Source organism: Oncorhynchus keta, chromosome 21, assembly GCF_023373465.1.
Source record: "Oncorhynchus keta strain PuntledgeMale-10-30-2019 chromosome 21, Oket_V2, whole genome shotgun sequence".
Taxonomy (NCBI): domain Eukaryota; kingdom Metazoa; phylum Chordata; class Actinopteri; order Salmoniformes; family Salmonidae; genus Oncorhynchus; species Oncorhynchus keta.
Genome location: NC_068441.1, coordinates 18,993,076 through 19,019,313, shown reverse-complemented (window position 1 = coordinate 19,019,313; position 26,238 = coordinate 18,993,076). Strand labels below are relative to the sequence as shown.

At 41.9% G+C, this 26,238-nt stretch overlaps 1 protein-coding gene across 1 annotated transcript in view; it reads right to left on the bottom strand.

Annotated features, from left to right (window-relative positions):
- The window catches only part of LOC118399862 (multiple epidermal growth factor-like domains protein 6), an 87,320-nt gene extending 66,101 nt beyond the window's left edge, over positions 1-21,219 (bottom strand). Inside the window, exons 1-4 of the mRNA XM_052473411.1 lie at positions 20,895-21,219; positions 16,990-17,124; positions 12,145-12,254; positions 1,209-1,322 (exon numbers count right to left, since the gene is read on the bottom strand). Coding sequence (XP_052329371.1) covers positions 1,209-1,322; positions 12,145-12,254; positions 16,990-17,124; positions 20,895-20,980 — 445 coding nt within the window. The 5' untranslated portion in view covers positions 20,981-21,219. The remainder of the gene's footprint in view (positions 1-1,208; positions 1,323-12,144; positions 12,255-16,989; positions 17,125-20,894) is intronic.
- Positions 21,220-26,238: the final 5,019 nt, after the last annotated feature.

Below are 26,238 nucleotides of genomic sequence, written 5' to 3'. Positions count from 1 at the left end.
CTAGGCAAGTCAGTTAAGAACAAAATCTTATTTTCAATGACGGCCTAGGAACAGTGGGTTAACAGCCTGTTCAGCGGCTGAACGACAGGTTTGTACCTTGTCAGCTCGGGGGTTTGAACTTGCAACCTTGCGATTACTAGTCCAACGCTCTAACCACTAGGCTACTCCTCCTACCAGGCAGCATATCTCAATGGGCTTTGAATACAGTGTGTGCGTGTGTGCGTGCCCTGTATATTCCACAGACCACCTCAGTCCCTCTCAGCCCTGTGACAGCACCCACCAAATGGACTCCAGCTGTGCTCACACCTCATTGAGAATGTGTGTTCCCAGAGTCTCCAGCTTAAGCAGACAGACAGATGGAAGCTATCAGATCAGCCATCGTAGACAGCTTGCAGTAAGTATATCAGTACTGGACCTGCCCCATCAGAGGAAAGCCCTGCGTGATTGTCATCTGTTGTTGGCGTGTTTAACATCTTGTGAGAGAGCTGTGAGATCCCAGACAGACTGGGCTGGGTCTTGTTCGGGCACTTCATAAAGGGGACTCCTATTGTTCTCCACTTGCTGTACCTTTGAACTTGGGGGAGTGCCGATGTTGGCTACCAATCTAGGGTGTCTGAGAAGCCCTAGACTGTATGAGAGACAGGAGACTCTGGTGAAAGCCAAGCTCTTGAAGGAATTTCCTGTCGTGCGTAGTGGTCAGAAAAACAACAACATCCTCCACTCTAACGCACTGCTTTGACGGCTTGACTTCCACAACTGCTGCTGATAACATAATGGCAACATGGCAACTGTTGATGTAAGGAGATTCCCATTCATTCGTAGGGAAATGTGATCACTCAAGTTGAGTTCAGTGAGAATGCGAAGAGATTGGGTTGATATAATAACACTTATCTGAGGTCAAATAAACAGAAATGTGTTTTTTTCAATCAATTGACAAACTGCTCTCTTTTTCAATCGATTTTCAGTTTCCCTGCTCATAAGATGCCTGCTCTACTTACTACTGCCTATTAATCCACTGTGTGTGAAGCACTGTTATTATAGCACAGAGTGATACTGTAAATGCTGTCTGCTAGTGATAAGGTAGAAGTAGTTCAACAGGGCTTGTATAATGGAAGTAGATGGAGGGGGGCCAGAGATACATACAGACACAGACAGGAACAGCAGGACATACTGTATGAACTACATTAAACAGAGAGTGCTGTACTCACCATACTGGCAACTGGGCCCATTGAAGCCAGCAGGACAATCACAGAGCTGGGAGCTGGAGCGGGATCCCTGTCGACACTGGCCCCCGTTGAAGCACACGCCGTAGCTGCACACCGCTGGAGAACAGCACCGGGATGGGATGGACAGGGTGAGAGATGGAGAGAAAGAAAGAGAAGAGATGAGAGGAGCAGAAACACCTGGGTGCTGTCACAGGATGTCAACATTTGCAGTTCAGGACAGTTTGACCTTATTCTATCAGGGCCTCGTCAGCGTCCTGTTAACACCAGATTGCAAAGGGAATTTGATGCTCCTGATGTTAAACAAACCACACTAAAAGGTCTCCCTCCACCAGTTAGCTCCCTTAAAGAAGGGGGGTGGATGTCAGGCACATTGTCCGGTGAGGGGGGATCAGCTGAGATGATTTATCCCTGAGTGAGATAAACAGGCTACATCTCTGCTAAAGGACATACAGTAGTCAACCCCCCACCCCCATCTCTCTCTCACTGGCATGTGTAAGGATCTTACGCAAGATAGTTCTCATGTAATACCAAATGACCGTCTATCAAAACTGGTATAGTAAGGTCACATAGCGATCTGCCCTTAAACTGGACATATGGCCCATGTCTCCACACAGACAAAGATCATGCATCCAGTAGTATTAGTGTAAGATGAGGCAGAGAACCAAAGGGTGAATCAATTTAGGACAGAGAATGGTTAAATCTAGTTAAATCCCCAGAGTCAAATTCCTTCTCTCATTAAGACGTGTGACATTTGTGGAATCTAGGGGGGAATAAGAAAACACCTCAAACCACTGGGTAGCCAAGCCACGTGAATCCAGCACAGAGGTGTAGGCATCGCATTCCATACAGTCACATAACTCACATTCTATCTCTCCTTCACCTCCAAGCGTGTGTGTGCGTGTGTGTGTGTGTGTGTATGTGTGTATGTGTGTGTGCATGCATGCATGCGTTAAGCAGGGTGGAGTCTTAGAAGGATTGGCGCTTGTGTTTTCTCACACCCATATTGGCAGTGGCAGGAATTAGGCTCAGACAGAGATGTAAAGTCACCTAATCATGGCAGGAATGCCCACTCTCATCCCATCCCTCCTCAGGTGTAGAGATGCAGTGTCTACCAAAATGCATTTCATTGCTCATCTAATCCAATTGGCAACTGGAAGACCAATTTACAATCCCTCTCCTTTTTGAAGCCATATATGAGCCCGTTATTAGTTGTAACGACATACCAGCCAAAGATCCGAGGTGGTGCACAGTTCAACATTAGCAATAAAAATGATTGACAAGATATTCCATTTTTTTTTAAGAGACAACAAAAGGAGAAAAGGGTTTGGCAGTCTATAAATACCTTCCTCGAAAAACGATTAAAACCAAATTATGTCCAATATGTAATTTTATGTCGTCATCTCGACAGGTGGTTTCTCTAGCTATTAGCTGCCGTGTGTCATAGAAACAGCAGCTCCTCTCAATTCCGGACAGCTTCATAATGAGCAGCCATTCATCTCACTCACATCCCACAGGTGGGTGACATCAGCAGGAGAGGAGACAGAGATGGGACAATTCATCTAAAGAAAACAGATGCTTCTGTCACCGATCTCCATTGGAAGTACTGTAACCACTAGCAATGCAAGTTAGTAAGAGGCTGGCCCAGCAGACCTGGCGAGAACCTGCTGTGAAATCAATGACTGTATATCCCTGTAATCTAATCGTAAAGTGACTTTCATGTCCCCACACACTGTTCTGCTGTATCTATAGTACAGCGTACAGTAGGATTACTGCTGTTCTGACCAGGCTATGAGGTGCTGAGAGCAAAATTACATGACTATAGGAAGCAACATTATTTTATGTTTAACAAGTAGACACTTCTTTAATGACCTGAGAAAACCACTGGCAAGGAAACAAGGGGTCAAACCAACCTGAAGTTTTCAAAATGCCACAAGGCAAACAAGGGGATTGTCTTTTTCACCCTCCATAAATGGTAGACATAGACTTTTTGGCAGCTAACTAGGGAGGGCATTTTTGGCCCGCCCTTGCTGCCCACTCCTTGCCCCTTACACTGCTTAATCTCCCTTGAAATAATTCCATAACTTGCCGTGCAGTGTGGCGAACGGCGTAAGACTCACTCTCATCTGTCTCTGTGATTGCCTACACTCTGTAACAAAGACACCTTGTCTGAGGGGATTATCTGCTTCCACAGAGACAGAGGGCTCTATTATCGTTAAGGAGGCGCAAGTGTAAAACTCACGTCAGTTTGCAATTTCGTCATGTAAAAACTGCCGCACTGGTATTTTCCAGCCCTAATGCCAGGTTCAGCAATTTACCTGACTACCATCAGCTCGCTTGCGCTGAGGTGGGAGGGGTGGCAATCAGGGGTTGGAACCGGTTGAGGGAACAGAAAATAACCAGAAAAACAGAAAATAACAAAACATTTAGAGGAACAGAACCAGAACAGAAATAAATTGATCTCTATTGTTCCAGAACAGAACCGTTATTTTCAAATCCTGAGACCCTGCACATATCTGACCAATTAAATACGTTTAACAACCAGTTTTCCTGTTCCATAGCAAGCTGCTCTATGTGTGCTAATTATTGGGGTAAATTAGGAAAAAACAATGAGCTAAATGTAAAAACAATGTTGATTTTACCGGTAATAAAACATGTATGAAAAGGAACAATATGAACAGATCCCACGGTTCAGAACTTTATTATGCTTGTCAGAACAGTGGAACGGAACAAAAAAAGAAGGGGTTCTGTTCGGAAAGGAACGGTTGGAAAATAATTTGGGTTCCAACTCCCGGTGCCAATAGTTGAGGTGTGACCCTAAAAACAAGCGCAAAAGTGACAATTTCGTGCAGTGCTAATTGGAAGTTTTAAGACCCACAGAAAGCAGGTCTTAACGGTAACACAGTTAATAGTAGCATGGATTTTGAGAGCCGGAAGCGAGGACGTACAGTGCCAATGTTACAGAAATGCGCATTTTGTGTTGGTGAATCTCGTATTTTGAAACAAACAACTCTTGGTTTCCCCCCATTTTGTTTAATTTGCATAAAAACCAAGCCTACCCTGCCTGCCCACGGGGAGCAATTATGGTGCATGTAACTGTATTAATCCTGTTTAAAATAAGGTGTTGTTTAGTTTTGAATTATACAGTTTTTCTAGGCCTTATCAATAGCCTACTGAATTGAATTGTGCTTATTGACTACATTTGGCACGTCCATGTCCAGACTATAATTTACAGTAGGCCTAGGCCGTATATCAGTGTGAATGCTATAGCCTATGTTTAACAAAGTATTTCCATATTGAAGAAACGCAATTACAACAATGTGGACTGCAAACATGTTCAACATACAGTATATTTAGCAAATATGCGGCAGGCTATTTAACGAACTAGGCTACAATGGTCTAACATTAGAATCAGAGTTGATGACAACGCAATACATAAAAGACTGTAAATATATAACTTGAAGCAACCACATAATTAGGCATGGAGCACGTTCTGATTGGCCAGTGAGGGACCAAGCCTCAACACACCCACAACTTGTTCATTAATCAAAACCCAGCCCTTTCGCACCACCGCCAGCTACTGCATCCATACTTCCGGTTGTGAAAATAGCACAAAAGTTTGACACACCCCTGAACCTATAAGCGGTATGATTTACCGTTGCATTAGGTTTGCTCAAATAGAGCCCACAGAGGGAGGTCAGTGAGTCGCACCGCTACCGGATGGACGCTGGAGTCCAAGGAGCAGGTGTCACCAGCTCAGCCTCTGACAGGGCCTACACATCACATCATTGGCAGTTTCTCTCTATAGTCTACGATAAGGCTCTGCTTGTTTAGGCTGTGTCGATCTGTTTAACGCCCAGAGTGAGAAAGAGGGGGAGCAGACTTACTGTAATTGTTAGGCATAAAAGCCCCAGCCGCCAACTGTTTGGGTTAGTAATCGGTACGCACGTAGCGTAGCACTGTAGTTTGAGGCAGCAAGGCATGTTCTGCTTTGCAGATACATGTGCCAAAGCAAAGGGTTCTCACAGGAGCCAGGCCAGGGGCAGCACTGTCAGATGGTCCTCGTCATCAGAACAACTTTAGATGTCACTCAGAAATGGTTCCAGGGGATTCCAAAAATGTGTAATTATCCTTGCTTTGCATAAAATCTCTTGTCATTTACTGTTAACATATTTCAAACCTGTATCCTAAATCACATATCTTAGTATGAATTGGAGGTAGGATATGCAGACTGCATGTGAAGTGGAAAAACATGGTGGCTAAACTGAATTAATCATAATGTCTCACTGTTTGGGAGTGTCGGTCACATCACAGAACTGTGTCAAGATAACCAGTACTAGACTCACATGGGTGGAGGAGAATATTTGTGGTACATTTGACACTACTGCTTTTCATACACTGTGTTTAGCATGGACATGTAAAACCCAGATGAAAACATCCCAAGACAATGAGCTTGGTCCCTGTGACACTGAGACACCATGCCATGCCTTGGTTGGACAGCCGGCCTGTTTATGCACGTTTGTTTATGTCTTTGACCAGTGACATAGCTGTTCCCAGGATGCAGTGTTTCTCCACACAGACACAAAGACCACCCATGGACAGCCAATCTCCTTGTCCCGTTACTGGGCCTGCAGCAAGTCGAAAAATGCCCACAGCGAAAGTGAACAGCTGGACTGTATATGGGCAAGAGATGGGGAGAGAAAGAGGACGATAGAAGTAAGCCAAAAGGAGAAGAGAGAGGGGGATAGACAGAGGGTTGGAAAGGGGGCTGTTAGCATGACTGCTCATCACTGTGCCGGGCTGTTTTTCTCCATGATGTGACTTCATTCCGCTCAATTGTCTCACAATAACCACTGGTCATTAGTCTAATTAGCTTACATTCACTTTTTATTCAAGTAGAGGAACTCGCACCACACACACACACACACACACATGCGTGCACACACACATCTCACAGATGCCAGACACTAAATCACTATCTTAATGCACAACATTCTCATTTCAATCTCTGGGGTTTTCAGAGGCTTTACAAAAGCTGTATGTTTTACGGTTTCTGCTAAAAAGCTGATCTGTCTCCTTGGATGTCAAATGCACTGTCCTATAGATTGAATTGTGTTGAATGAAGAACACTGGAGATAGCACAGGTCTAAGTGTGTGAGAGCGAGAGAGGGTGGATTGTGGTGTGAGCTTCCTTTTATCCTGGTTCAATGGCTCAGAGAAAAGGGTGATTAGTTTTTCCCGTCTCAAAGTGCTGCCGTGTCTTAAGTTACGGAGATAAATGCCCAGCCGTGCGTCGAAGAGAGCCGACATTGTCACGCAGAAGAAAAACAAAACCCTGCGACTTAGTGAGGGAGACACCGGGCAGCGCTGGGGAATGCCTGTTAAGATGTTTCTTTGTGTGGTGTTTTAAAACAAACCAAATCTCAGGGGTTGAGTAGACAGCCTAATGCTTCCCTGGATAATTTAATACTGTAACATTCTAACCAGAGACAAAGAGGTCTTTGAGGAAAGCATGGACCCCATAATGAGACCCTGCTGAAAGGCACATCCAGGGGATCATCTCTTGCCCCCTCGGCCCATCCCAGCCTCTTCCCACCAGCTCCTGTCCCAGACATTAGCATGCTCCACGGGCGTGAGAGGAGGCTAGATACAGCATAGAGGGTGGTCCCGGGGCCTGAACACAGGGGATGAAGACTGGTAGTGATAGTGATGCCTATGCTGTTTACGGGGGCTTTGCCAGGGATGCTCTCTGAAGTATGCAGGTTACGCAATGCCGATCATAGTATGTAAAATCCCATCAAAGGGCCCTGCCAGGTCTCACTGGCTTGGGGATAAGCCTGTCCACACGGAGATGTTCAGCACAAGGCCCAGCAGCAGACTCACCCCCAGCCCCAGTCTTATGCCCCTTGCCCGCCTCATGCAGCCTCAGCAACAGAGCTAACCCAGCCTCAGCCACTGCCCTAGAGAAACCGTGCTCTCCTGTTACCGTGGCACCTAGCCCAGCAGATCACCAGAACCCTCACATCTATCATCAAAGGATTAGATTTGGGGAGATTATCTTTAGACTCATTGTAATGTTTTCTTCTTGACTATTTTCTGTTCATTTGCAGTTAGGCTCTCTACTCTGGGTTGATAGACATTGTTTATTGCCCCCAGACGAGGGTTGGTTGCAGTAGCAATTTAAGCATGCAAACCCCCACTAAGATATATTCGATGATGACACTTCTCTTAAACAGGCTATAGACTACATGCAAACCACCAAGTCAGAACAATAGGATAAATTATGAGGGCAAAATCGACCAAAATATAAGGGTGAGATACATGGGCTACTAACAGTTTACTACAAAACATTTACTTAGTATTACTTTCTTAGCTACAGTGTACATATCTCCCTGGGATATTACATAATGTATGCAGCAGCATACAATACATGTTTGTTGAACATGAAGGTGGCGCGGCGGTCCTTCGTGGGAAACATTTTGTTATCAAACTTTGTCATCAAAGTCTGGCATTCCCTGGATTTATGGAGCTTTCGAGACAACTGTGAACTCGTAAAAAAACAAGGTTGAATCATGACGTTAGTGATCTTTAGGTTGGGTTCCAGACTTGGATTTCTGAATTGGATGACTGTTTAAAATGCATTTTCCCAGTCGGAGCTTGTTTTTTCCCAGTTCCCAGTTGTCTTCAACTCACTGAAGTCTGAGATTTCCCAGTTCCGGGATTCCAGTTGTTTTGAATGCAGCAGAAGTCATGCTGGAATGACAGCATGGCCAATGTATTCAACTTCTTCTGGCCCATGGCGTTGAATGTTTATCCTTTTAAGCTTGGAAAAGAGACCCTTAAACCCAGACCTGGACCACACCCCCAATCCACTGAATAGCTGGCTATCGATTGCTTTACAATACTTGCAGTTAGCCACTGATTCCTTCCAAACTACTCATTGTTGAATTTGTGATTTCCAACTTGTTGTGTAATGTTTATGGCCAATGGCCGATGAGCACCGATACATTTTATCTATAATTTCTCTTCGTAATTTCTCTTCATATGACAACCGGTATATTGTCGACTTGATTCATGATGATGACTGCTAGCCTCCATCTAAGATTTTGAAAGTATGATCTTGACAGTCCAATCAAAGCTACTGTAGATATAATGTGATTTGACGTAATTTGGATGGGTATTTCTAATGTAACTTAATGGCAGCACCCATCCGGTTTGGGACTATCATTTGTTTTTCAACAGGACAATGACCCAACACACCTCCAGGCTGTGTAAGGGCTAGTTGACCAAGGAGAGTTAATGAGCGCTGTATCAGATTACCTGGTCTCCACTATCACCTGACCTCAACCCAATTGAGATGGTGTGGGATGAGTCGGACCGCAGAGTGAAGGAAAAGCAGCCAACAAATGCTCAGCATATGTGGGAACTCATTCAAGACTGTTGGTAAAGCATTCCAGGTTAATCTGGTTGAGAGAATGCCAAGAGTGTGCAAAGCTGTCATCAAGGCAAAGGGTGGCTACTTTGAAGAATCTAAAATATTAAATATATTTTTATTTGTTTTACACTTTTTGGGTTACAACGTGATTCCATATGTGTTATTTCATAGTTTTGATGTCTTCACTAGTATTCTACAATGTAGAAAATAGTACAACTAAAGAAAAACCATTGAATGAGTAGCTGTGTCTGGTACTATATATTAGCTAAACAGTTGGAGTTCAAAATAAGTGGGGTTCTGCCTCACCTGCACTGAATGACAGGTCACCACTGGTTGGTTGGTTGGCTGTGACTAGGGTTGCAAAGGGTCAGAAACTTTCTGGTAAATTTCTGGAATTTTCCCAGAAATTTTCCATGGGAAGTTAAGCCCAGGAATTTGGGGTATTTTACTTAAATTCATCAAAAAAGTTAGCTTATAACAGTGATTTTTTTTGGTGGGATACACATAAGGCAATTCTAGGTCTGGTGGCATATTTTGGTTAAACTATCCACCATTCAATGGAATTGTAACCCTCTGCATGCACAGTGCATTCTTCCATCACATGTACAGTGCAGTCTTCAATCACATGTACATCTGATTCGCAAGATCTTGCACACTAATGCGATGCTATTGAGGCCCCACTACTACACTGTCTGAGCCAAGGACTTCATGCTTTCTGGTAAGTTTTGATTACAATACTGGGCGGTGTGAATATATTTTATATGACATACATGATTTTTGGTTAACTAATAAATAGTAGCCTACAGCAAAGTGTGTTTAAATCATTTCTACCGTGTTAACAATTTATGCTAGTTAGTTTTTGCTACCATGTGGGTTTTGGCTTACTTGAGCCTGCTAACTGAGGAGTGTTAATTCACCTGTTTCCATACATATTTAATTTTAAAACATTTATCTTACAAAGGAGTTGTTCAATTTAACTGCTTAACTATTTATCTGTACAAGGAATTGTATTTGTTAAAAATAAAAATAAAATCCTATCTTTACAGGAAATGCCACGGGCACTATCTGATGTGTGGAGACATTTCACTGCAGCTAATGTAGAAAGAAAAGCTGTGTATCAGGAGTCAAGGTAAGACCCAAGTGCAGACCGGACGGCAGGCATGCAGGCTCAGGGTCAGCGTAGGCAGAGGTCAATAATCCATAGGTGGGACAAATGTACAGGACGGCTGGCAGGCTCAAGGTCCGGGACGGGCAGAGTGGTCAGGCGGGCGGGTACAAGGTCAGGACAGGCAGGAAAGGCAGGGAAAAAGACATGAGCTGACAGGACAAACGCTGGTAAGCTTGACAAACAAGACGAACTGGCAACAGACAAACAGAAAACACAGGTAGAAGTACACAGTGGATAATGGAGAAGATGGGCGACAACTGGAGGGGGTGGAGACAAGCACAAAGACAGGTGAAACAGATCAGGGCGTGACACTGTGTATATTTGCAAATACTGTGTCAAATCATATATGAAGAATGCAACAAAGATGCAGAATCATCTGGCCAAGTGCATGGAGTTCCCTCAGCGCTCACAACAAGCAACCTCTGACAAAAGCCCCTCTACTTCTATTCAGGGTGAAAATTATGACTCGGGAACGTTATCGATAGCAACAGCTCATGGTCATCCATTCTGCCTGAAGCCCATACACGCTGCAGCGTACATGTTGGACCCCAAGTATGCTGTGGTCCAACATCATCCTGTCTGGTGCAGAGATCAACAAGGGCTATGGTGTCATCACTACCGTGTCTTGCCACCTTGGCCTGGATGAGGGCAAGGTTCTTGGCAGTCTGGCGAAGTACTCTTCCAAGCAAGGGCTTTAGGATGGAAATGCAAAACGGTAGTCATGCCAACATATTTCATCAGCCACCTGGTGGAAGGGACTTTGGGGATCTTAGGCTCTTTCCCCTATTGCCTCCATCATCCTCCAAATCCCACCAACATCAGCCGCCTCAGAGAGCAACTGGTCCTTCTTTGGTAAAACACATACCAAAGCACGCAACAAGCTGACCAATACAAGGGTTGAAAATTGGTGGCCTTCTGGGCAAATTTGAGGCATTTTGAGCCTGACAACGAGTCATCCTCAACAAGTTTGGAAAGTGACAGTGAAGATGAGGCCTCAGAGTCTGATGTTCAAGAGGTGGACATTGAGGAGGTCCAGGGAGAAGACATGGAAGCCTGAGAGGAAGACAACCAAAGCTTTAGTGTCTAAACTATCTTTTTAGAGATGTATGTTGAACCATTTTTGGGAGATGTAATGGATCATTGGGGATCATTCAATATTACCTTTCCTTTGTTGTTCAGTGAAATCATCCCATGTGAAGAGTCAACTCATTTAATGACAGTTAAATTTGTAACTTAATTGCTTTTTTTATTTCTATTGGAAGGATTTAATAATTTGCAATTTTGTCTACTTATGATAAGGTAAAAGGTTCATGTTTCTGTCTACATATGATATGGTAAATCTATCCAATGCAAAAAAAACATCTACATTTAAATAGTATTAATATTCATTTGCATATATTCCTGTTAATTCCCATATATTCTCGTTAAGTCCCACGGAAAGTTTCCACCTCTGAATATTCCCCAAAATGTGCAACCTTAGTTGTGGCACAGGAGACAGTTTTACTCGGGTCCATGGTGCAAGCCTCCAACCTTTACCACCAGTTACTACCACACCTCTGAGTCCGCTGACTCAGAATATGGTGCCTGACTATGTGAGCGTGAGCCAAGATTCAACTGTGGAGCCACAACTACACCAGGAAGCAGTCAGCACATTGGAATTGGCAAACCCAACTGAACAATGAGGAGCACCTGTTCAGCCATGCCTTCGCTCTCTGGCTGCAGAAACCCACACCATCTCAGGACGCAAGGAGCCCTGTCGAGCCAAGTGTAGTTGAGCCAGATGTATAGGGAATTAGGTCTGCTGGTCACTCAACACTTTAACATGTCTGTAAGTTCATTGTCGTCTTTGGTAGAATGTAAAACAAGACATTGCAATACAAACCTGGTTTAACAAAAATGTCAACAGTTGGTTATAAGCTTTCAACATGATTCAACACATTGGACCTTTGCCCAGTGTTGCTTGTGAACGTCACACTGTTGCACTGAGAAAGGCCTGACATTGACTCATAACAGCTGCACAGTGCAGTCAGTAGATGGCCTAAGTACCTCTTGACCTTACAACCTCTCCCTGAATGCTTTCCCAACTACCGCGGCTCCTGACCCAGGGTGAGAGATGAGTTTGAGGCACCCTTCTATCCTCTCACGTGCCTCCTGTGTAAGTGAGCATTCTCCCAAGAAAGATTACATTTGTACTGTACTAATAAGCATATTCTGTATGCTGATAACAATAACCTGATTTTAAACATTAGGTGGTTGTGATACTTTAACACTGGAAACCTCAGTAATATGAAGCAATAGAAGAAAAGAGAAAGACATACGATACAAGCAGCCAGCCTCTCCGTTGAGTTGAGACCATCCAGGACAGCACTTGTAAACCGCCCGGTAGTCTTGTCTGTAGACTTGTCTGTATGCTGTGTAATACGCTGTCCTGTTATCAAGGGAGACATGACATTATCAATTAATACAAATCAGATAATACAAAGCTAGTACACCAGATCCAGGTCTGTTGATCCTATAAAATCATTTGAGGTTCTGATTTATGGCACAATGTCAAGGTGTGTGTTTGTGGTCACAAAGTCACAAAGTATAATAGTCAGTAAACAATTTCCCAGTCTTTTAAGTAACCCCTTGCAAAGTGTGAGACTGGCAGACTGAACTTCAGAGTAGGGTGTCTAACCCTGTAGTTTAGAAGCCCTCTCATGGCTCCACAGTCATTAAGCGTTGTGGAAAAACGTTTTGTTTATGGTGTGTAATTGAAGCTTTGGCTGCCTTCAAAGCTGCCTGCGTCTTTGTAACGCGGTAAATATATGAAGAAAGCTTAAACGGCACTTTGAAAAAACTCCCCAGAGAGTGAGGCGTGAGTCACAGAGACAGAGTCAGGGGTTTGCCGCAGGACTCTCCCTCACAGGTATGTACCTGGCCTCTGCTAAATACAGTAGGTACAGTGAGCTCCACAAGTATTGGGACATTGACACATTTGTTGTTGTTTTGGCTCTGTACTCCAGAACTTTGAATGTGAAATGATACAATGACTATGAGGATGAAGTGGAGACTGTCAGCTTTAATTTGAGGGTATTTACATCCATATCGGGTGAACCATTTCGAAATGGTTCACCCATTTCGAACCATTTTTGAACATAGTCCCCAGATATTTAGGGGGATGAGGATGAAGCACTCTGTTTAAACAGCTTAGACACGATTACTGTTAAGACAACAAAAAAACTGCACAACACAGAATTATCCATAGGTAATACATGCAATAGACCAGTGTTTCCCAAACTAGGGGTCATGACATGTTTTCTTCCTACAAATGTGGCTTTGTCTTTTGAACCGTTTAAGCCTCAAAATATTATAACCCCATCACTGAAAGATAAGACTCCCAGGACACGTATGTGTCTTCTGTTTCCCTCTACAATGCCCACAAGCCGATCAGGACTCCTTAAAACAGAGTGGATAAGACCCGGCACTAAATAGACTAGGGGGAAAAGAACAGCATCAATGTTCTTTTCTACAAAGAAGATCCACTGGCCCTTGAACCTGTCATAGATGTCAATCTTTTTAATTGAATAAATCATTTTGACAGTAACCCACCACTAAGTCATTCATAAACCTTTTTAATTGAATAAATCATTTTGACAGTAACCCACCACTAAGTAATTCATAAACCTTTTTAATTGAATAAATCATTTTGACAGTAACCCACCACTAAGTCATGCATAAACCTTTTTAATTGAATAAATCATTTTGACAGTAACCCACCACTAAGTAATTCATAAACCTTTTTCATTGAATAAATCATTTTGACAGTAACCCACCACTAAGTCATTCATAAACCTTTTTAATTGAATAAATCATTTTGACAGTAACCCACCACTAAGTCATTCATAAACCTTTTTAATTTCCATATGAATTGGGAAGTTAAGTGTTTTTCCTCTTGGGCTTCAGGAATGTGACTGAAAAAGTGCCTCAGGCCTTGAAAAATAAAAAATCTGATTGAAAGTAAGGGGATATTGGTGAACAAATGCCGTGGTCAAGGCTACAACGGTGCCAGTGCAATGAGTGGAACTTACTCAGGTGTTCAAAAACGCATCTCAGACTGAGAGCCTAATGCTTAATAGGTAGTACTTTATGAGTTTTAGTTTAGAAAACAATCTCTTTGCAGGAGCGACAGTTACAGGGATGGTAAAAACAGCTTGATTGCCTTGGCAACATCAGGGAAACTGGGCAGAAGGCAGTGGTGCTTCAAATACAGCAGTTCAGCAACATCTTTAATTGAGCATCTCATCCTCCTTAATTGCCGGCCTCAACATGTTACAGAAAGAGATTAACTGTATAGGGAGCGATAGGGACAAGTCGTCTGTATCCTGGACAGCCAATAAATTGGCAGATGCAAACAGATTATCATATTTAGTTGACAACAGCTCTTGAGGGCTTTAACAAAAAAAGCTGTTTGTGATTTCGTTCATACTAGTGAAACAGCATTTGTGTTGTGTGGTTGCAATATCAACAGTCTCTTATCTCTGGTATAACTTGGCATGCATCATTCAAGACTAAGTTTAAATTGTTTGCAGCGCAATGGACATATAATGCACGATGTCTCAAGAAAGACTGTCTGAGGGCCTCTCGAGTGGTGCAGCGTTCCTAGGCACTGCCTCACAGTGCTTGAGGCGTCACTACAGCCCTGGGTTCGATTCCAGGCTGTGTCACAGCCGGCCTTGACCGGGGGACCCATGAGGCAGCGCACAATTGGCCCAGCGTTGTCCGGGTTAGGGGAGGGTTTGGCCGGCCAGGATTTCCTTGTCCCATCGTGTGCTAGTGACTCCTTGTGGCGGACCGGGCGTCTGCAAGTTGACTTTGGTTACCAGTTGTTTCTCCAACACATTGGTGCGGCTGGCTTTCGGGTTAAGCAAGCTCTCGATGGCTCTCAACCTTCCCCTCTCCCAAGTCCATAGGGGAGTTGCAGCGATGGGACAAGACTGTAACTACCAATTGGATATCACTAAAAAGGGATAATTTATTTTATTTTATTTTTATATAAAAAATCTAATAAAAATGTTAAAATATAAATAAAATATATACAAAATAAATAAAAGGATCAAGGCAACAGTAAACATGTTGTCCCTTACGAATGATTCAGAGCCCCTTCTTGGGCCAATTGAGATATTGCGTGTGACTAACACATTTCTGTTAATTACTACAGCTTCCATCTTGGGCCAATCAGCGTAATATTGTAAATACCGGATCTTCATGGTAAGACGCATCATTCACCCAAGTTTGGTCAAAATCGGGGCAGTGCTGTCTGTGAGATATCATGTGTGACTCCCCTCCCCGATATCATTGTGTGGGACAAAAAAAAGACACAGAGAGAGAAAGAAGCAGCAAGGAGCTCTTCAGGAGACCAGAGGAGTCTCTCAAGATGGATTTAATTTACCTTGAATATTGCAGCCCACTTTTGTAAGCCATTAGCCAGACAAAACTCACTGAGTACAACAATAAATAGTGGCTGAATTTATCCTCAAGTCGACCACATTTTTCTCATTGTTAAGCTATTTGATATAATTTTTTATTAAAACAAACCGACACAGTCATGAGGAGTGCACGACAAGGCTTAATCCCCCCAGGAGGCTGACATGTTTTTGCATGGGTCCTAAGATCCTCAATAGAATTCTACAGCTGCACCATTGAGAGCATCTTGACTGGCTGTATCACTGCTTGGTATGGCAACTGCTTGGCATCTGACCACAAAGCGCAACACAGGGTAGTGTGGACACCCGAGTACACCAGGACCTCTATACCAGGCAGTGTCAGAGGAAGGCCCTAAACATTTTCAAAGACTCCAGCCACCCAAGTCATAGACTGTTTTCTCTGCTACCGCATGGCAAGAGGTACCAATGCACCAAGTTAAATAGTTAACCAAATAGCCACCCAGACTACCTGCATTGACACTTTTTGCAAAAACATTTTTTGATTCATCACATATGCTGCTGATAGTTTACTATGTGTCACGTACATATCTACCTCTATTATCTCGTACCCCTGCACATCCGCTCGGTACTGGTACCTCCTGTATATAACCAAGTTATCATTACTCATTGTGGGTATCTGTTATTATTACGTGTTTTACTTTTCTATTACTTTCTGCATTGTTGGGAATGGCCGTAAGTAACATTTCACTGTTACTCCTCACCTGTTGTTTACAAAGCATGTGATGAATAAAGTGCTATTTGATTTAATAGAGGAATGGATGGATAGAAGAATGGATGGATAGAGGAATTGGATAGATAGAGGAATGGATGGATAGAGGAATGGATGGATAAAGGAATGGATGGATAGAGGAATGGATGGATAGAGGAATGGATGGATAGAGGAATGGATGGATAGAGGAATGGATGGATAGAGGAATGGAAGGATAGAGGAATGGATGGATGGATAGAGGAATGGAAGGATAGAGGAATGGATGGATAGAGGAATGGATGGATAGAGGAATGGAAGGATAGAGGAATGGATGGATAGAGGAATGGAAGGATAGAGGAATGGATGGATGGATAGAGGAATGGAAGGATAGAGGAATGGAAGGATAGAGGAATGGATGGATGGATAGAGGAATGGAAGGATAGAGGAATGGATGGATGGATAGAGGAATGGAAGGATAGAGGAATGGATGGACAGAGGAATGGATGGATAGAGGAATGGATGGATAGAGGAATGGATGGATAAAGGAATGGATGGATAGAGGAATGGATGGATAGAGGAATGGATGGATAGAGGAATGGATGGATAGAGGAATGGATGGATAGAGGAATGGAAGGATAGAGGAATGGATGGATGGATAGAGGAATGGAAGGATAGAGGAATGGATGGATGGATAGAGGAATGGAAGGATAGAAGAATGGATGGATAGAGGAATGGATGGATAGAGGAATGGAAGGATAGAAGAATGGATGGATAGAGGAATGGATGGATAGAGGAATGGAAGGATAGAAGAATGGATGGATAGAGGAATGGATGGATAGAGGAATGGATGGATAGAGGAATGGATGGATAGAGGAATGGATGGATAGAGGAATGGATGGATAGAGGAATGGAAGGATAGAAGAATGGATGGATAGAGGAATGGATGGATAGAGGAATGGATGCATGCCTGAATTAAGAGCAGGACTCACCTTCTCTCGTATCCCATGCACCAGTTCTGTCCTAGGCAGCCTTGCTTCCAGACCTTGACCATGCGTGTGAAGGCCTGCACACAGGGCTGCCTTTGGGCAACGAGCATCACTTCCCGCTCTGCACACACGTTGGGCCTGAAAGAGGGCAGCGGCAAAAAACATTGAACAAATCAAGCTATTTTTAAAATATTGTGTCCTATAGCATGGGGAAATAAATCAAATGTGACTCTGGATGAAAATAATAATGATGTTGGTGTTTAACATTAGGGCTGTTTTCCTAAAGAAATTACACCCGCTTCATGTTTGTTTCCTTGCCACGATACAAACCTCTATCGCAATATTGGTATTGTCCCGGCCCTACTGTACCGTGTAGTGCAACACCCTTGTGGGGATTACTTAAAGTAAAAAATGACAGAGTGCCCACGCTGTCTGCTAATACGTACGGGGAATTCCTCACACGTTACTGTTTATATCGCTAAACATGGCAGCACAAGACACTGCCTGCAGCAAGAATTCAATCATTCAACATTCACTAAGACAGTACCTGATACTACAGTATGTCAAAATATTGACCAAAGAAGAGAAGAATACATGGTCATACAAACTGATTTAGCTGTCTATTTTTATAGATTTATAAACCACGTGCCATCAGTGCCATATATCCCATCGCAACATATTCCCTGCATTGTAAAGCATCTAAAACCGTCTCAATGTGCCATACCATCCCTCTAACATTAAGAAGTGTTTCAGTACCTCTCTAGCAGCATAAAGTGCAGTATGTCTAATCATTAGGAGCAGCTCTGTAATTCCATTTCCAGACGTGTCTCGTCTCTGGAATAGTGTGTATGTCTGATATGTCTGTAAAAACCTTCAGTTGGGGATGCTAATACTGGATCTACTAGCCCTAGACTGGCAATGGTCTTACGGTAATGGTCTCATGGTAATGGTCTCACGGTAATGGTCTTACGGTAGTGGTCTTAGAGTAATGGTCTTACAGTAATGGTCTTACGGTAGTGGTCTCATGGTAATGATCTCATTGTAATGGTTTCATGGTAATGGTCTTACGGTAATGGTCTCATGGTAATGGTCTTACGGTAGTGGTCTCATGGTAATGGTCTTACGGTAATGGTCTCACGGTAATGGTCTCATGGTAATGGACTCATGGTAGTGGTCTCATGGTAATGATCTCATTGTAATGGTTTCATGGTAATGGTCTTAGGGTAATGGTCTTATGGTAATGGTCTCATGGTAATGGTCTTACGGTAATGGTCTCACGGTAATGGTCTCATGGTAATGGACTCATGGTAATGATCTCATTGTAATGGTTTCATGGTAATGGTCTTACGGTAATGGTCTTATGGTAATGGTCTCATGGTAATGGTCTTACGGTAATGGTCTCACAGTAATGGTCTCACAGTAATGGTCTTACAGTAATGGTCTTACGATAATGGTCTCATGGTATTGGTCTTACGGTAATGGTCTCACAGTAATGGTCTTACAGTAATGGTCTTATGGTAATGGTCTCATGGTAATGGTCTCACGGTAATGGTCTTACAGTAATGGTCTTACAGTAATGGTCTTACGGTAGTGGTCTCATGGTAATGATCTCATTGTAATGGTTTCATGGTAATGGTCTTACGGTAATGGTCTCATGGTAATGGTCTTACGGTAGTGGTCTCATGGTAATGGTCTTACGGTAATGGTCTCACGGTAATGGTCTCATGGTAATGGACTCATGGTAGTGGTCTCATGGTAATGATCTCATTGTAATGGTTTCATGGTAATGGTCTTAGGGTAATGGTCTTATGGTAATGGTCTCATGGTAATGGTCTTACGGTGATGGTCTCACGGTAATGGTCTCATGGTAATGGACTCATGGTAATGATCTCATTGTAATGGTTTCATGGTAATGGTCTTACGGTAATGGTCTTATGGTAATGGTCTCATGGTAATGGTCTTACGGTAATGGTCTCACAGTAATGGTCTCACAGTAATGGTCTTACAGTAATGGTCTTACGATAATGGTCTCATGGTATTGGTCTTACGGTAATGGTCTCACAGTAATGGTCTTACAGTAATGGTCTTATGGTAATGGTCTCATGGTAATGGTCTCACAGTAATGGTCTTACGGTAGTGGTCTTACAGTAATGGTCTTGCAGTAATGGTCTTACGGTAGTGGTCTCATGGTAATGATCTCATTGTAATGGTTTCATGGTAATGGTCTTACGGTAATGGTCTCATGGTAATGGTCTTACGGTAGTGGTCTCATGGTAATGGTCTTACGGTAATGGTCTCACGGTAATGGTCTCATGGTAATGGACTCATGGTAGTGGTCTCATGGTAATGATCTCATTGTAATGGTTTCATGGTAATGGTCTTACGGTAATGGTCTTATGGTAATGGTCTCATGGTAATGGTCTTACGGTAATGGTCTTATGGTAATGGTCTCATGGTAATGGTCTTACGGTAATGGTCTCACGGTAATGGTCTCATGGTAATGGACTCATGGTAATGATCTCATTGTAATGGTTTCATGGTAATGGTCTTACGGTAATGGTCTTATGGTAATGGTCTCATGGTAATGGTCTTACGGTAATGGTCTTACAGTAATGGTCTTATGGTAATGGTCTCACGGTAATGGTCTTATGGTAATGGTCTTACAGTAATGGTCTCACGGTAATGGTCTTACGGTAATGGTCTTATGGTAATGGTCTCATGGTAATGGTCTTACGGTAATGGTCTTACAGTAATGGTCTTATGGTAATGGTCTCACGGTAATGGTCTTATGGTAATGGTCTTACAGTAATGGTCTTACGGTAATGGTCTTACGGTAATGGTCTTACAGTAATGGTCTTACAGTAATGGTCTTACGATAATGGTCTCATGGTATTGGTCTTACGGTAATGGTCTCACAGTAATGGTCTTACAGTAATGGTCTTATGGTAATGGTCTCATGGTAATGGTCTTACGGTAATGGTCTTACAGTAATGGTCTTATGGTAATGGTCTCACGGTAATGGTCTTACGGTAATGGTCTTACAGTAATGGTCTTATGGTAATGGTCTCACGGTAATGGTCTTATGGTAATGGTCTTACAGTAATGGTCTCATGGTAATGGTCTTACGGTAATGGTCTCATGGTAATGGTCTTACGGTAATGGTCTTACGGTAATGGTCTTACAGTAATGGTCTTACAGGCCCTCTAAGAATACTCGTTATTTCTCACTATAAGGCAATGACAGGGTCATTACAGCTGAACAATTAAAAATCTCTGAGATTTATATAATCCTTTTCATGAAGTCAGATTTATCAGAAGCCCTTCATCTCTGACTTATTTCACCTGCTACTCTGGCATGCTCTCCATTATAGGGAAACGTAGAGGCGTCTCACGAATGCTGCATCATTAATCCGCCCTGAGATCATGTGTAATTATGTAAAGGTATACCATTACAGTGCATGTTGAGAGAGAAACTAGAGTATTCTTATGACAACACTGTCATAGTTCAAGGTACATTCCTTTATGAGACATGTACAAAATACAGCCTTAGAGTTGACTAGTTGTTTTCTGTGTCGTTTAACTATGCACACCCAGGTATAGGACACAATGTTTCTCCTTTCAATGCAAACACCTCTAGAGTAAAACATGAAATATTTAAATATATATGAATTGATAAATGAATATTCAAATCTAATATTTCAACTAACGAAAGTTGTAAAATAATCATAAATTGCTTAATATGTCAAAAGATATTGGATTTGGGTTATATGTCAAGCTCAAATCAATAGCAGCAGTAGTAACAAGTGAAATTTTACCAGATGTTTTATAATGTAGGTTACTGTGACTGTAAAATGTATTATCATGCAAAAACAATGTAAGTCAAAACAACGACAGCTTATAAAAACGTACATGTATGGTTGGAGATTTCCATAGCGGGACACTGCGTAAATCGCGTCGATAAATATAAAAAGTATTGAAACAAAGATAAAATCCATATTCACGTCGTGTTGAACGTATCAATATTTTGCGTATGCATTAATCCGTAGAAATGTAGCGACATTGACGCATGTTTTAGCGAAAGCAAAACCAGTAGCCAATTTACTGGAGAAAAAAATGAACACACGCATCACGGTTACACTTCAAACAGAGTGAGGAGCAGAGTCAATCCCACACCTTCCAAAAGAGATGCAGCCATACATCCCGTAGAAAGTGGCGCTTGGAGTTCGAGCCTTACTGGTTTAGCCTACCACATGCAGATGTTGAACGCACATGCGTGCGCAATGACTTATCGCCACCGAGTGAGTGGGGGTATTGCTCCTTTGAAGAGCCAATGGATAGTTTCAATGAAATGGATGTCTGAAATTAGACTGAAATGGTAGCTTTTTCCACAAATGTTTTGTAACAGGTTGCAAGTTACAACTGTGTTATTTTCTTCAGATATAGCCTGCTCATGTGATTGGATATGAGGGCCCCTTCGGCTACAATAAAACAATTAGTTCTTGGCCATTACTTTCTAGATAATGGCAGCAGGTAGAGGTTACTGACAAAATAAAGGAAACACCAACATAAAGTGTCTAAATAAGGCATTGTGTGCCTTGGCATATATTCCACAAGTTTATTGAACTCTATTGGGGGGATGTGACATTCTTCCAGGAGAAATTCCATCATTTGGTGTTTTGTTGATGGTGGTGGAAAACGCTGTCTCAGGCACTGCTCCAGAGTCTCCCATATGTGTTCAACTGGGTTGAGATCTGATGACTGACACCCACACACTTTAACCCCGTATGCTCCTGTAAGACCCCTCTTTCAAAGTCAGGGATCTCTTCTTCTAGCCATGGTAGGCAAAATAATGGGCAACTGGGCATTTTTATACATGACCCTAAGCATGGTGGGATGTTTCAATTGCTTAATTAACTCAGGAACCACACCTGTGGATACTTTGTATCTCTCATTCACTCAAGTGTTTCTTTTAATGACATGTTTCCTTAATTATATGTGGGAACAGAGCAGTTTTCAATTCAGCAGACCCGTTTCAATTCAGGGGCAAAGTGTTAGAAACAGTGGTATCCACTGCTGCCTAATCCTACCCAAAAAGGAACCTATAGTTGTAATAGAACAGAGAGAAAGGAGGAGATATACCACAGTGCGTTATGAAGGAGGACTGAGGCTGGTCAAGCTGCACAGGTCAGTGCAGGCACAGCTGATGCTGCCTGTGGTCATAGGGCCAGAGGCAGAGCAAAGTTACTGCTGCTCTCCAAGTAAAGCCCGCTATGCATGCATCTAGTTTAATGACCCAAGGTCCCGAAGGTCAATGCCATTCATGGTCTAAACTATCTACATTTATCATTTGCTCAGAGAAAAATATTTGGTTTAACTATTAATTTAAACAAAATCTCAGAAAGATATGTGTCAAAATTATTGCCACCCTCTGTTTTCAATACTTTATAGACACCAACCATTCCAACCACTTTGCTGATATAGTTAATTAAGATAAGTAGCCTATACTAGAGAAATGTTTTACATTTACATTTTAAATTAAATAAGTTTGCTAATATGGGTGATTGTTAAGACAATTTATATCTACAACAACAAAGCTAGTAGTCATAGTTTAAAGAGTAATTTAATAAAAATCGTGCACATTGATGTTCTATCGTTCTATTCGTTATCGCATCAATTCAGGCAATTTATCGCAACATGGATTTTTGTCCATATCACCCAACTCTACTTTGAGCACCTTCCCCTTCCGAGGATAAGGGCACATTCTATGATTGTTCCGTGCGATTGGGGGGAATCTTAGACCATTCCTCCATACAGAATCTGATCAGATCCTTGATATCCTTCAGTCTGCGATTATAGACTGCCCTCTTCAATTCAAACCATAGGTTTTCAATGGGGTTCATGTTAGCAGACAGATGGCCATTGCAAAATGTTGATTTTATGGTCAATTAACCATATATTGGTGGATTTGTATGTGTGCTTGGGGTCATTGTATTGATGGAAGATCCACTTGTGGCCAAGTTTCAGCCTCCTGGAAGAGGCAACCTGGTTTTTGACTAAAATGTCCAGGGGCCTCATTTATAAACGTTGTGTAGCCCACGCACAAAATAGGCCACAAAACATGCCTGCGCCAGTTTTCACGCAAATGTTGGCATTTATAAAATCTTCTTTTCCTCCCGCAAACTTATGACCATGCATACGCACAGTTTCTAGTGGTTGAAATATTGCATTGCAAGAAAGCCCAAGTAGCCTGGTAGCCTTGTGCAAATGGGGAAATGAATTTCTTATTCATAAATATAAAAATAACTGGAAGCTAAATATAATAACAAGATGCAATTATTTGCCATTAGTGAGAAGAGCGAAAATAGATTTATTTTATCTTTGCATTCTAAAATAACTAGAAATATTTCTAGTTATTCTATTTCTTATTATTCATTTCACTTCCACGATCATTGCATAATAAATTCATCTGGCTGTGATGGTTTCATACTCGAAAAAGCCTATAGGCCTTCAACAAATTAGGATAGGCTACCATTCGTCCCATCGCTCATTTAATTTGACCCATTTCACAGTAGTAAATAGATAAACTAATTCAAGAATGTTGCTCTATGCGATCCATCCACAGTGCAACAGTTGGTTCACCTTTCCCATTGCCGTTTGTTGTCCTACATCTGATGTCAAATTCTCGTAGACAATATTGAATTAATAAACACAATTACATACATAAAACAAATTACCACGTGCATCTCTAATTTCCATGGGTTTATTAGAAAGGCTATTAAAATGTCACGTTTTTGGTCTATGCATTAGAAACGGAGTGCGGTTTATAGCATACAGTCGAATTTAACAGGCGAACAGTCAGTTGATATTTTGCATTGAAGAGTGTAGGCTACAACTGTAAGTAGGCCTAATGAAGTTAAACAAAATATATAATATATAAATATGTAGTATATAATGTTTCAGAATGCAGCATATTTAGGTTTGGGAAAAAGTTTACACAGTCTGTTTACAGGTCCACAACAATTTGCAATTGTGTTTGTCTTTCAGAAACGGTCAGATACAGCAAGTGTCACTGCAAAATCAAACTTTCTGCAAACACCTCCAAAGAAGCTAGTTTCCCATTATATTTAGATGCTGTCTTGGCATAATTCCAATACTTCTTAACTATATAGCAAATAAGGGCTCATTGTCACCATAGAAGGTGAATGATGGGCATTTTTCAGGAGGAGCTATAATGCTCGTTCAAGCGTGCACAATTTTACAACAGGTCTGATTTATAACGGGAAACATGCATATGTATGGCATGCGCCAAGTTAATAAAACTCAATGTTTTTGTGAGTGTGAAGTCTTTTCAGAAATGTAGCATGCAGATATTTAGTGTACAATTAACGTAAAGGTTATAAATGAGGCCCCTGTACTTGGTAGAGTTAATGATGTCATTGACCTTATTAAGATCCCCAGGACCAGTGGAAGGAAAACACCCCATAAAATCAATGATCCACCACCAATATTTTACAGTAGGTATGAGAGGTTCTTTTCTGCTTATGCATCCAAACCCACAACTGGTGTGCTTGGCCAAAGACGTCTATTTTCGTCTATCTGACCATAGCACCCGGTTCCAATCCAAGTGCCAATATGGTTTAGCAGACTCCAGGCATCTACGTTTGTTGGGGGGGGGCGTTTTTACTCATTGCCTGATTTTTGAAAGTCAACCACCATTTAGCTCTTTTCATTTGTGAGTTATTTGCCTTTCTCAATGGTGATGGATGAAAAATAGATTTTACATTTGTACATTTTAATATCAGTAAAACAGGAAGCCATAGAAGACCACAATACATTTCCTTTAACTTAGATTAACTTAAACAAGTATAATGTTAATGCATATTTTATTTTGTTTGATTTTATTTATAAGAATCTTCAGGGGTGCCAATAATTTTGACACCAATCTTTTTGAGATTTTGTATTTACATTCTAAACATTCTTTACCTGAACAATTGTATTCGTATAAAATCTTATAATTGTATTTTTTTGTATACAATATAGGTCAGTATTTGTATATAATCTATTTTATACATTTGTTTTTGCAAATATTTATCAAGGGTGCCAGTCATTTTGGAGGTGACTGTAATTACCACTGCAATGGATATAATGGGTAGCATAGCCTACATGGGGCTATGGATTGTTATTCTACAATAGTTATACATCATTTGAAGATATTGTCCTGATATAATTAACATTTTTTAAATAGCCTACCAAATTACATTAGGAACACCTTCCTATTGAGTTGCACCCACTTTTGCACCCAGAATAACCTCAATTTGTTGTGGAATGGACTCTACAAGGTGTCGAAAGCATATTGACTCCAATGCTTACCACAGTTGTGTCAAGTTGGCTGGATGTCCTTTGGGTGGTGGACCATTCTTGATACACACAGGACACTTTTGAGCATTAAAAACCCAGCAGTGCTGCAGTTCTTGACACACTCAAACTGGTGCGCCTGGCACCTATACTACCATATCTTGTTCAAAGGCACTTCAATTGTTTGTCTTGCCCATTCGCCCTCTAAATGGCACACATACACAATCCATGTCTAAATTGTCTTAAGGCTTAAAAATCATTCTTTAAACCTTCTCCCCTTCAGCCATTCTATACTAATTGAAGTTAATTTAACAGGTGACATCAAATTCTATAATGACACTTTTTATAATTTGGAACATTTCTAAAATGTCAACAGAAGCCATAACTACATCAATGGTATTGTAGGCTTCTGTTGACATTTTGAAAATGTTCCAAATCATAAAAAAGTGTAATTATGGAATTTGATCAAGATCAGGGGTTAAGGATGTTACAGATTCTGAAACAGAATAATTTATTGATCAAATTGTATAATGACACCTTTTTATCATTTGGAACGTTCTTAAAATGTCAACAGAAGCCATATATAACTACATCAGGGTTATTCAACCGGGGGTCCGTGGTCCCCAAGGGGTCCACGGGCTCTCTCCACTGGCTTCCAGTTGAAGCTCGCATCCGCTACAAGACCATGGTGCTTGCCTACGGAGCTGTGAGGGGAACGGCACCTCAGTACCTCCAGGCTCTGATCAGGCCCTACACCCAAACAAGGGCACTGCGTTCATCCACCTCTGGCCTGCTCGCCTCCCTACCACTGAGGAAGCACAGTTCCCGCTCAGCCCAGTCAAAACTGTTCGCTGCTCTGGCCCCCCAATGGTGGAACAAACTCCCTCACGACGCCAGG